The 13,625-nt window shown below is 49.0% G+C and overlaps 1 protein-coding gene across 1 annotated transcript; it reads left to right on the plus strand.

Annotated features, from left to right (window-relative positions):
• The first annotated feature begins 508 nt into the window (after window positions 1-508).
• Window positions 509-2,182, plus strand: LOC123134993 (E3 ubiquitin-protein ligase PUB23). Its single transcript, XM_044554129.1, has one exon. It carries the CDS (start codon window positions 597-599, stop codon window positions 1,857-1,859), a length of 1,263 nt encoding a protein of 420 aa, XP_044410064.1. The 5' UTR covers window positions 509-596; the 3' UTR covers window positions 1,860-2,182.
• The last annotated feature ends 11,443 nt before the right edge of the window (window positions 2,183-13,625 follow it).

A 13,625-nucleotide genomic window follows, 5' to 3' on the forward strand; every position in this document is an offset into this window, starting at 1 on the left:
AGAAGGATCTAACCTATAAACAGACAAACGCAGACGAACGAAGACCGGATCCACCGAAGATAAATGCCCACCGAATCCTGCGAGATCCACCGAAGATAAATGCCCACCGAATCCTGCGAGATCCACCGAAGAACACCTCCACACGCCCTTCGACAACGCTGGACAAACCGCTGGGACGGAGGCTAGGCTAAACTTCAACGGTGTTTCATGCCCACAGAAACGGAATCTTTCAACAGCAAGGAGGAGAAGAACAGAAGGACAAAGAAAAGGTCGACAATAGAAGGATGAATCACAAAGTCAAAACGTGGAGCCACTCTCATCTCGTGGTCAGCGCCGGGGGCCAGCTCAACACCGACCCCGGCCCCAAGTCAATCCAATCCGTATTACTGTGTCATTCCACGCAATTAATCTCTAACCTCTTGTGAACACGCGTGGACTTCTTCGCCTCCCCGCTACTCCTATAAAAGGCGCACCTGCTTCCTCTCCCCTTTGTTCAACTCTACGGCAACTTGGTCAGCTTCTTCATTCGCTCTCCACCACAGATCCATTTCACGAACAATCTTTCGCGAGCTAGCTTCTTCACCGGTTATACAGCGATGGAGGGGCCGTCGGTGGAGGTGCCGCCGTACTTCCTGTGCCCGATCTCGCTGGAGATCATGCGCGACCCCGTCACGCTCGCCACCGGCATCACCTATGACCGCTCCAGCATCGAGCGCTGGCTCTCCGACGGCCACGCCACCTGCCCCGTCACGCAGCAAAAGCTCGCCGAGGCCGACCGGGAGGCCACGCCCAACCACACGCTCCGCCGCCTCACCCAGGCCTGGTGCGCCCTGCACGCCGTCGAGCGCTTCCCCACCCCGCGCCCGCCCCTCGACGCCGGCCGCGTCGCCGAGATCGTCGAAGAGGGCCACGGCGCGGGCCTGCAGAAGGAGCTGGCCGCGCTCCGGGAGATCAAAGCCATCGTCGACGAGAGCGACCGCAACAGGCGCTGCGTCGAGGCCACGCCCGGGGCCGTCGAGTTCCTCGTCTCCGTCGTCAGGAACCACGCCACCGTGTCTAAATCGGCTCAAGATTTGCTAGAACTGTCGCTGGATTCCCCGACGTCCACCAGCTCGCCGGAGGAGGACGCGCTCAGCGTCATCTGCTCGCTCAAGCCGTCCAAGAAGAGCCTGGTCCGGATCCTCGAGAAAAACGGAGACTTCCTGGACACACTGGTGTACATGCTGCGGCGACCGAGCTACCGGTCCCGCTGCTACGGCATCATCCTGCTCAAGGCGATGGTGTCGGTGATGGAGCCGGCGCGTCTCATGGCGGTGAGACCCGAGGTGGTGCAGGAGGTGGTGCATGTGGTGTCCGACAGGGTGTCCGCCAAGTCGGTGAAGGCCGCGCTGAACGTGCTGTGCCGGCTGTGTCCGTGGGGCCGGAACCGCGTCAAGGCCGTGGAGGCCGGCGCGATGACTGTGCTGGTGGAGCTTCTCCTCGACGAGGGGGGCCGGCACCCCACCGAGCTGGCGGTGGTGGCCATCGACCATCTCTGCGGCTGTGCGGAGGGGCGGTCGGACCTGGTGGCGCACCCGGCGGGGCTGGCCGTCGTGGCCAAGAAGGTTATGCGGGTGTCACTCACCACCACCGAGAGCGCGGTGCGCGCTCTGCACGCCGTGGCGACGCACTCGGCGACTCCGGCCGTGCTGCAGGAGATGCTGGCCGTCGGGGTGGTAGCGAAGCTGCTGCTGGTTCTACAGGTGGACGCCGGCGAGCGGGCCAGGGCCAAGGCCAAGGAGCTGCTCAAGATGCACGCTAGGGTTTGGAAGGACTCCCCATGCTTGCAAGTGCACCTCAAGGCGTATTACCCTTGCTGATTTCATCACGCCGATCGCCGTTAATTAAGCTGGTCATAGTTGGGATAACTTAGCTAGTAACGTAGCGCAATCCAAAACAAGTTTGCTTCTGTGCATGTAGTTCTTAGGAAGAGTATTACCCTTGCTAATTTCGTCACACCCGTTGTCGCTAATTAGGAGGAGGAGCACATCTGCCCTCCTTTAATTTCTCACTATAATTGCCTACACAAATTTTCACCAACATTCACACTGATTAATTGATTGTAAATATTGCTCCCCATGAGAAATTGCATGTAGTTTAGAAACAGCCTGTAATACTTGTTTATTGCAGACAATTATAAAAATGAAACCCCTCCAAGAGAAACACAGCTGTGGTTGCTATTTGAAAACTGCGTCGGTAGCGCTTTTCTAAGCACGAGTGTAGAATAACTTATTGTACACATATATTTATAATTTTCAAAATTAGGTTTAATACATTTTTTGAGATTGCCTTTGACTATAGATAAGAATAATAGTGTATGAGATGTATAATGTGAAAATTATATCACCGATAGCTCTTTTCACATGCAAATTTAACGGTATGCTTTGTGTAACTTGCATGTCTGATCAAAGTTAGCTTCAAAGAATGCATTAGATCTATATAGGGACGAATCCTCTAACATCCTCAAGGGATGTCACGTAAGCTACAGTAACCGTGGCATCCCTCCTTCACATATTTTAGATTTATTTTTGTACATGCTACAGTAAATCCGCACAATGGTTGTTACAGTAACCCTGACATCCTTTCTTCGTTTTGCACACGTATTTCACTGTAGCTTCGTGACAGCCCTTAAGGATGTTAGAGGATCCACTAGATGAATAGAGAGAGTACCAATCTCACTGGCCATGAGTTCCGTGTGAGTGTCCATTCAATCGAGGCTTTGTTTAGTGGGATGACGGCTCCCGTTTGTCACCGATCTAAGGTGCAAGGCTGCCGCCTATTGTTAGATTTAGAGATCAAGTCTTGGCGGCTCTCGCCAACCATCCCATGGCTTTCCACTTTACGGAAGGCCACTTTGCCCCTGAAGATTAAAATTTTTGTGTGGCAACTACTAAGAGATCGCATCTCTTCAGGGACTAAGGTACTTAAGCGGCATGGCCCGTGTGATGGCTTGTGCCCCTTATGTTAGGTATCGAAGACTGGGACTCACATATTATTCTCATGTACGGCGGCACGGGTCCTATGGACGTTCGTCCGCAAAGCACTGGGGCCCTACTAGGAGGCCCTGGACCTCGCGGAGTTCCTCCAGACCGGGGATACACACCATGGGCGACATTGCCGCTTATTCTGGCTTATCTTTCCTATCTTTGCGGCTATGTCGTGCACTCTTTGGACGACACATAATAAAATAGTGATTGAATAGGTCTTTTCGAGGCAGCCGTCTGACTCCTTTAAATTCCTTGCTTTTCTAGAACACTGGCTCCCGCTCTCTAGGCAGCGCGACCGCAGTCAACTTGGGCTCATGCTGGACACACTACTGGTTACAACACGCCAACTTTCGTCTTCGTAGGGCCGCTTGTCGGCAGCCACTAGGTGGCTTTTTTTCCTTATCTCTCTTGTGTTTGTTGGGCATGATTGTGCTATTGCCCCAGCCATCGTTCATGATTCGGAGTTCGGATGCTGGTTGTATGGATCATAGCTTTATCTATAAAGCGGAGCTAAAGCCTATGTCGAGAGAACAATCGAATCACAATGATTGGTATTAACGTGTAAGCCACAACAGGGGTTGTTCCTGCCCTCAATCAATATAAACCCGCGGCTCCTCTACGGAGGAGCAGGAACACTTCCATCTGACATGGTATATAGAGCCATCCTCTTCCCATCAACCTAGCCAAAAGCTTTTCCTATCGAGCGCCAAAAAACCTTTCTCATCGATCGCTATGTCTTCCACCTCGACCACCTCCCTCAACCTTGGATCTCCACCTGCCGAGAAGCAAACTAAGGGAAATTTTCTCCTATGGAAGGCCCAGGTGATGCCTGGTCGGCGAGGAGCGCAGGTAGCCGGCCTCCTGGATGGATCCGACGCCGCGCCGCCAAAGATAATGGAGCAACATCAGGCGGACAAAACCATGGTCATGGTGCCCAATCCTCTCTACGCCTCGTGGCTTTCAAAGGACCAACAAGTCCTTAGCCATCTCCCAAACTCTTTGTCAAAAGAGATTCTCGCCCAAGTTGTGAGTAAGGAGGCTACTTTTGATCTATGGAGTACCATTACCACTTTGTTTGCCTCGCAGTCGCAATCTCAAATTACGAATTTGAGAATTAACATCACCAGCATGAAGAAAGGCGCCATGTCCAGTACCTCGTACATCACCAGGATGAAAAATCTAGGAGACGAGCTCGCTCCAGCAGGACGGTCATTCTTTGATCCGAGATGGTGGACTACGTCCTCGCAGGTCTCGATCTGGACAATGATCCCGTCATAGTGGCTATCAGGGTTGTCCAAACCTCCATCACCGTCGATGAACTCTTCACCCAGATCGCTGCCTGTGATTAGCAGATGGAGATGCTAGGCGACGGTCCCGATGCCAGCTTCAGCACTTCTGAATACAGGTCACTAGGAAACACCACTACTAAAATTATTTGGTTGGAATCATTGTTTAATGAGTTGGGAATCAAGCAACTGTTGGGGAACGTAGTAATTCCAAAAAAATTCCTACGCACACGCAAGATCATGGTGATGCATAGCAACGAGAGGGGAGAGTGTTGTCCACGTACCCTCGTAGACCGAAAGCGGAAGCGTTAGAACAACGTGGTTGATGTAGTCGTACGTCTTCACGACCCGACCGATCAAGCACCGAAACTACGACACCTCCGAGTTCTAGCACACGTTCAGCTCGATGACGTCCCTCGAACTCCGATCCAGCCGAGTGTCGAGGGAGAGTTCCGTCAGCATGATGGCGTGGTGACGATCTTGATGTTCTACCGTCGCAGGGCTTCGCCTAAGCACCGCTATGATATTATTGAGGTAGACTATGGTGGAGGGGGGCACCGCACACGGCTAAGAGATCCAAGGGATCAATTGTTGTGTCTAGAGGTGCCCCCTTGCCCCCGTATATATAGGAGCCAAGGGGGAGGGGGCGGCCGGCCAAGGAGGGGCGCGCCAAGGGGAGTCCTACTCCCACCGGGAGTAGGACTCCCTTCTTTCCTAGTTGGAGTAGGAGAAGGGGGGAAGGAGGAGGGAGAGAGGAAGGAAAGGGGGGAGGGCGCCCCCTCTCCTTGTGCTATTCGGACTAGGGGGGAGGGGCGCGCGGCCCAGCCCTTGCCTCCTCTCTTCCTCTCCACTAGGGCCCATTTAGGCCCATTAAGCCCCTGGGGGGTTCCGGTAACCTCCCGGTACTCCGGTAAAATCCCGATTTCACCCGGAACACTTCCGATATCCAAATATAGGCTTCCAATATATCAATCTTTATATCTCGACCATTTCGAGACTCCTCGTCATGTCTGTAATCTCATCCGTGACTCCGAACAAACTTCGGTACATCAAAACTCATAAACTCATAATATAACTGTCATCGAAACCTTAAGCGTGCAGACCCTACGGGTTCGAGAACTATGTAGACATGACCTAGAATTGTTTCCGGTCAATAACCAATAGCGGAACCTGGATGCTCATATTGGCTCCTACATATTCTATGAAGATATTTATCGGTCAAACCGCATAACAACATACGTTGTTCCCTTTGTCATCGGTATGTTACTTGCCCGAGATTCGATCGTCGGTATCCAATACCTAGTTCAATCTCGTTACCGGCAAGTCTCTTTACTCGTTACGTAATGCATCATTCCGTAACTAACTGTTGGAAATATGCCCTAGAGGCAATAATAAAATGATTATTATTGTATTTCCTTGTTCATGATAATTGTCTATTGTTCAGGCTATAATTGTATTAACTGGAAACCGTAATACATGTGTGAATATATAGACCACAACATGTCCCTAGTGAGCCTCTAGTTGACTAGATCGTTGATCAATAGATGGTTATGGTTTCCTGACCATGGACATTGGATGTCATTGATAACGGGATCACATCATTAGGAGAATGATGTGATGGACAAGACCCAATCCTAAGCATAGCACAAGATCATGTAGTTCGTTTGCTAAAGCTTTTCTAATGTCAAGTATCATTTCCTTAGACCATGAGATTGTGCAACTCCCGGATACCGTAGGAATGCTTCGGGTGTACCAAACGTCACAACGTAACTAGGTGGCTATAAAGGTGCACTACAGGTATCTCCGAACGTGTCTGTTGGGTTGGCACGAATCGAGACTGGGATTTGTCACTCCGTGTGACAGAGAGGTATCTCTGGGCCCACTCGGTAATGCATCTTCATAATGAGCTCAATGTGACTAAGTAGTTAGTCATGGGATCATGCATTACGGAATGAGTAAAGTGACTTGCCGGTACCGAGATTGAACGAGGTATTGGGATACCGACGATCAAATCTCGGGCAAGTAACATACCGATTGACAAAGGGAATTGCATACGGGATTGCTTGAATCCTTGACATCGTTGTTCATCCGATGAGATCATCGTGGAACATGTGGGAGCCAACATGGGTATCCAGATCCCGCTGTTGGTTATTGACTGGAGAACGTCTCGGTCATGTCTGCATGGTTCTCGAACCCGTAGGGTCTACACACTTAAGGTTCGATGACGCTATAGTTGTTATGGGAAATAGTATGTGGTTACCGAAGGTTGTTCGGAGTCCCGGATAAGATCCCGGACATGACGAGGAGCTCCGGAATGGTCCGGAGGTGAAGATCGGTATATTGGACGAAGCGTATTGGAGTCCGGAATTATTCCGGGGGTACCAGGTGATGACCAGCGTGTCTGAAAGGGGTTTCGGAGGCCCCGGCAAGCGTTGGGGGGCCTTATGGGCCAAGGTGAGAGGGCACATCAGCCCACTAAGGGGCTGAGCACCCCTCCCACCCCATCTCACGTAACTAGGAGTGTTGGGGGTGCCACTGATACGTCTCCAACGTATCTATAATTTTTTATTGCTCCATGCTACTTTATCTACTGTTTTAGGCAATATTGGGCTTTATTATCCACTTTTATATTATTTTTGGGACTAACCTATTAACCGGAGGCCCAGCCCAGATTTGCTGTTTTATGCCTATTTCAGTGTTTAGAGGAAAAGGAATATCAGACGGAGTCAAAACGGAACGAAATCAACTGGAGAAGTTAATTTGGAAGGAAACCAACCTGATGGGCTTGGAGTGCACGCCAGGGGAGTCCCGGGCTGTCCATGAGGGTGGAGGGCGCGCCCCCCTGGGCGTGCCCCCTACCTCGTGAGCAACTCGAAGGTCCACCGACGTGCCCTCTACACCCATATATACCTACATACACTAAAACTTCCAGAACAGAAGATAGATCGGGAGTTCCGCTGCCGCAAGCCTCTGTAGCAACCAAAAACCAATCGGGACCCTATTCCGGCACCAGAAAAGAGCTTGATGTCTATGTTGGGGAACGTTGCAGAAAACAAAAATTTTCCTACTCGTTTCACCAAGATCATCTAGGAGTTCATCTAGCAACGAGTGATTAGATGCATCTACATACCTTTGTAGATCGCGCACGGAAGCGTTCAAAAGAACGGTGATGATGTAGTCGTACTCGATGTGATCCAAATCACCGATGACCAGCGCCGAACGGACGGCACCTCCGCGTTCAACACACGTACGGGACGGGAGACGTCTCCTCCTTCTTGATCCAGCAAGGGGAAAGGAGAGGTTGATGAAGATCCAGCAGCACGACGGCGTGGTGGTGGATGCAGGGCGTCACAGCAGCAGGGCTTCGCCGAGACTACGAGGGAGAGACGTAACGGGGGGAGGTGGAGGCGCCAGGGGCTGGTATAAAATCCCTCCTCTCCCCCCACTATATATAGGGGTGCCAAGGGGGGGCGCCGGCCCTAGTAGATGAGATCTACTAGGGGGCGGCGGCCAAGGGGAGGTTTCCCTCCCCCCCAAGGCACCTAGGGGTGCCTTCCACCACATGGACTCTTCCATGGTGGAAACCCTAGGCGCATGGGCCTATAGGGGCTGGTGCCCTTGGCCCATCTAGGCCAAGGCGCACTCCCTACAGCCCATGTGGCCCCCCGGGACAGGTGGCCCCACCCGGTGGACCCCCGGGACCCTTCCGGTGGTCCCGGTACAATACCGATAACCCCGAAACTTGTCCCGATGCCCGAAATAGCACTTCCTATATATAATTCTTTACCTCCGGACCATTCCGGAACTCCTCGTGATGTCCGGGATCTCATACGGGACTCCGAACAACATTCGGGTTTCTGCATATACATATCTTCATAACCCTAGCGTCACCGAACCTTAAGTGTGTAGACCCTACGGGTTCGGGAGACAAGCAGACATGACCGAGACGACTCTCCGGTCAATAACCAACAGCGGGATCTGGATACCCATGTTGGCTCCCACATGCTCCACGATGATCTCATCGGATGAACCACGATGTCGAGGATTTAATCAATCCCGTACGCTATTCCCTTTGTCTATCGATATGTTACTTGCCCGAGATTCGATCGTCGGTATCCCAATACCTCGTTCATCTCGTTACCGGCAAGTCACTTTACTCGTACCGTAATGCATGATCCCGTGACCAGACACTTGGTCACTCTGAGCTCATTATGATGATGCATTACCGAGTGGGCCCAGTGATACCTCTCCGTCATACGGAGTGACAAATCCCAGTCTTGATCCATGTCACCCAACAGACACTTTCGGAGATACCCGTAGTCTACCTTTATAGTCACCCAGTTACGTTGTGACGTTTGGCATACCCAAAGCACTCCTACGGTATCCGGGAGTTACACGATCTCATGGTCTAAGGAAAAGATACTTGACATTGGAAAACTCTAGCAAACGAACTATACGATCTTGTGCTATGTTTAGGATTGGGTCTTGTCCATCACATCATTCTCCTAATGATGTGATCTCGTTATCAATGACATCCAGTGTCCATAGTCAGGAAACCATGACTATCTGTTGATCAACGAGCTAGTCAACTAGAGGCTCACTAGGGACATGTCGGTGTCTGTTATTCACACATGTATTACGATTTCCGGATAACACAATTATAGCATGAATAAAGACAATTATCATGAACAAGGAAATATAATAATAATTCTTTTATTATTGCCTCTAGGGCATATTTCCAACAGTCTCCCACTTGCACTAGAGTCAATAATCTAGTTACATTGTGATGAATCGAACACCCATAGAATTCTGGTGTTGATCATGTTTTGCTCTAGGGAGAGGTTTAGTCAACGGATCTGCTATATTCAGGTCCGTATGTACTTTACAAATCTCTATGTCTCCATCTTGAACATTTTCACGAATGGAGTTGAAGCGACGCTTGATGTGCCTTGTCTTCTTGTGAAACCTGGGCTCCTTGGCAAGTGCAATAGCTCCAGTGTTGTCACAGAAGAGCTTGATCGGCCCCGACGCATTGGGTATGACTCCTAGGTCGGTGATGAACTCCTTCACCCATATTGCTTCATGTGCTGCCTCCGAGGCTGCCATGTACTCCGCTTCACATGTAGATCCCGCCACGACGCTTTGCTTGCAACTGCACCAGCTTACTGCCCCACCATTCAAAATATACACGTATCCGGTTTGTGACTTAGAGTCATCCAGATCTGTGTCGAAGCTAGCGTCGACGTAACCCTTTACGACGAGCTCTTCGTCACCTCCATAAACGAGAAACATTTCCTTAGTCCTTTTCAGGTACTTCAGGATATTCTTGACCGCTGTCCAGTGTTCCTTGCCGGGATTACTTTGGTACCTTCCTACCAAACTGACGGCAAGGTTAACATCAGGTCTGGTACACAGCATGGCATACATAATAGAACCTATGGCTGAGGCATAGGGGATGACGCTCATCTCTTCTATATCTTCTGCCGTGGTCGGACATTGAGCTGAGCTCAATTTCACACCTTGTAACACAGGCAAGAACCCCTTCTTGGATTGATCCATATTGAACTTCTTCAATATCTTATCAAGGTATGTGCTTTGTGAAAGACCTATGAGGCGTCTCGATCTATCTCTATAGATTTTGATGCCTAATATATAAGCAGCTTCTCCAAGGTCCTTCATTGAAAAACTTTTATTCAAGTAGGCCTTGATGCTGTCCAAGAGTTCTATATCATTTCCCATCAAAAGTATGTCATCTACATATAATATGAGAAATGCTACAGAGCTCCCACTCACTTTCTTGTAAACGCAGGCTTCTCCATAAGTCTGTGTAAACCCAAACGCTTTGATCATCTCATCAAAGCGAATGTTCCAACTCCGAGATGCTTGCACCAGCCCATAAATCGAGCGTTGGAGCTTGCACACTTTGTCAGCATTCTTAGGATCGACAAAACCTTCCGGCTGTATCATATACAATTCTTCCTTAAGGAAACCATTAAGGAATGCCGTTTTGACGTCCATTTGCCATATTTCGTAATCATAGAATGCGGCAATTGCTAACATGATTCGGACGGACTTCAGCTTCGCTACCGGTGAGAAAGTCTCATCGTAGTCAACCCCTTGAACTTGTCGATAACCCTTAGCGACAAGCCGAGCTTTAAAGATGGTCACATTACCATCCGCGTATGTCTTCTTCTTAAAGATCCATTTATTTTCTATGGCTCGCCGCTCAACGGGCAAGTCAGTCAAAGTCCATACTTTGTTTTCATACATGGATCCTATCTCGGATTTCATGGCTTCCAGCCATTTGTCGGAATCCGGGCCCGCCATCGCTTCTTCATAGTTCGAAGGTTCACCGTTGTCTAACAACATGATTTCCAAGACAGGGTTGCCGTACCACTCCGGTGCGGAACGTGTCCTTGTGGACCTTCGAATTTCAGTAGGGGCTTGATCAGAAGTATCTTGATCATTGTCATCAACTTCCTCTCTAGTCGGTGCAGGCACCTCAGGAACATTTTCTTGAGTTGCGCCATTTTCCGGTTCAAGAGGTAATACTTCATCAAGCTCTACTTTCCTCCCACTTACTTCTTTCGAGAGAAACTCTTTCTCCAGAAAGGACCCATTCTTGGCAACAAAGATCTTGCCTTCGGATCTGAGGTAGAAGGTGTACCCAATAGTTTCTTTTGGGTATCCTATGAAGACGCATTTTTCCGACTTGGGTTCGAGCTTTTCAGGTTGAAGTTTCTTGACATAAGCATCGCATCCCCAAACTTTTAGAAACGACAGCTTAGGTTTCTTCCCAAACCACAATTCATACGGTGTCGTCTCAACGGATTTCGACGGAGCCCTATTTAAAGTGAATGCGGCAGTCTCTAAAGCATAGCCCCAAAAAGAAAGCGGTAAATCGGTAAGAGACATCATAGATCGCACCATATCTAACAGAGTGCGATTACGACGTTCGGACACACCATTACGCTGAGGTGTTCCAGGCGGCGTGAGTTGTGAAACTATTCCACATTTTCTTAAGTGTGCCCCAAACTCGTGACTCAAGTATTCTCCTCCACGATCTGATCGTAGAAACTTGATTTTCCTGTCACGTTGATTTTCAACCTCACTCTGAAATTCCTTGAACTTTTCAAAGGTTTCAGACTTGTGTTTCATTAAGTAGATATACCCATACCTACTTAAATCATCAGTGAGGGTGAGAACATAACGATAGCCACCGCGAGCCTCAACACTCATTGGACCGCACACATCAGTATGTATGATTTCCAATAAGTCGGTTGCTCGCTCCATTGTTCCTGAGAACGGAGTCTTGGTCATTTTACCCATAAGGCATGGTTCGCATGTGTCAAATGATTCATAATCAAGAGACTCTAAAAGTCCATCAGCATGGAGCTTCTTCATGCGTTTGACACCTATGTGACCAAGGCGGCAGTGCCACAGGTATGTGGGACTATCATTATCAACCTTACTTCTTTTGGTACTCACATTATGAACATGTGTAGCATCACGTTCGAGATTCATAAAGAATAAACCATTCACCATAGGAGCATGACCATAAAACATATCTCTCATAAAAATGGAACAACCATTATTCTCAGATTTAAAAGAGTAGCCATCTCGAATTAAACGAGATCCTGATACAATGTTCATGCTCAAAGCTGGCACTAAATAACAATTATTAAGGTTTAAAACTAATCCCGAAGGGAGATGCAGAGGTAGCGTGCCGACGGCGATCACATTGACCTTGGAACCATTCCCGACGCGCATCGTCACCTCGTCCTTTGCCAGTTTCCGCTTATTCCGCAGCCCCTGCTTTGAGTTACAAATGTGAGCAACTGCACCGGTATCAAATACCCAGGAGCTACTACGGGCACTAGTAAGGTACACATCAATTACATGTATATCACATATACCTTTTGTTTTGCCGGCCTTCTTATCCGCTAAGTACTTAGGGCAGTTCCGCTTCCAGTGACCGCTTCCCTTGCAATAAAAGCACTCAGTCTCGGGCTTGGGTCCATTCTTTGGCTTCTTCCCGGCAGCTTGCTTGCCGGGCGCGGCAACCTCCTTGCCGTCCTTCTTGAAGTTCTTTTTACCCTTGCCTTTCTTGAACTTAGTGGTTTTATTGACCATCAACACTTGATGTTCCTTCCTGACTTCTACCTCTGCTGATTTCAGCATAGCAAATACTTCAGGAATGGTCTTTTCCATCCCCTGCATATTGAAGTTCATCACAAAGCTCTTGTAGCTTGGTGGAAGCGACTGGAGGATTCTGTCAATGACCGCATCATCCGGGAGATTAACTCCCAGCTGAGTCAAGCGGTTATGCAACCCAGACATAGTGAGTATGTGCTCACTGACAGAACTGTTTTCCTCCATCTTACAGCTGAAGAATTTGTCGGAGACTTCATATCTCTCGACCCGGGCATGAGCTTGGAAAACCATTTTCAGCTCTTCGAACATCTCATATGCTCCATGTCTCTCAAAACGCTTTTGGAGCCCCGGCTCTAGGCTGTAAAGCATGCCGCACTGAACGAGGGAGTAGTCATCGAAACGTGCCTGCCAAGCGTTCATAACATCTTGTTCTGCAGGAAGAACGGGTGCGTCACCAAGCGGTGCTTGTAGGACATAATCTTTCTTGGCAGCTATGAGGATGATCCTCAGGTTCCGGACCCAGTCCGTATAGTTGCTGCCATCGTCTTTCAGCTTGGTTTTCTCTAGGAACGCGTTGAAGTTGAGGACTACGTTGGCCATTTAATCTACAAGACATATTGTAAAATATTTAGACTAAGTTCATGATAATTAAGTTCAACTAATCAAATTATTAATGAACTCCCACTTAGATTAGACATCCCTCTAGTCATCTAAGTATTACATGATCCGAGTTAAACTAGACCGTGTCCGATCATCACGTGAGACGGACTAGTCAACATCGGTGAACATCTTCATGTTGATCGTATCTTCTATACGACTCATGCTCGACCTTTCGGTCTTCCGTGTTCCGAGGCCATGTCTGTACATGCTAGGCTCGTCAAGTCAACCTAAGTGTTTGCATGTGTAAATCTGTCTTACACCCGTTGTATGTGAACGTCTGAATAAAACACCCGATCATCACGTGGTGTTTTGAAACAGCGAACTGTCGCAACGGTGCACAGTTAGGGGGAACACTTCTTGAAATTAGTATGAGGGATCACCTTATTTACTACCGTCGTTCTAAGTAAACAAGATGCAAAACATGATAAACATCACATGCAATCAAGTAATAAACGTGACATGATATGGCCAATATCACATAGCTCCTTTGATCTCCATC

This window comes from Triticum aestivum, chromosome 6B (genome assembly GCF_018294505.1).
Source record: "Triticum aestivum cultivar Chinese Spring chromosome 6B, IWGSC CS RefSeq v2.1, whole genome shotgun sequence".
NCBI lineage: Eukaryota > Viridiplantae > Streptophyta > Magnoliopsida > Poales > Poaceae > Triticum > Triticum aestivum.

Coding starts and splice junctions, on each gene's coding strand:
- LOC123134993 (XM_044554129.1), top strand. CDS start 597: ATGGAGGGGCCGTCGGTGGAGGTGCCGCCGTACTTCCTGTGCCCGATC.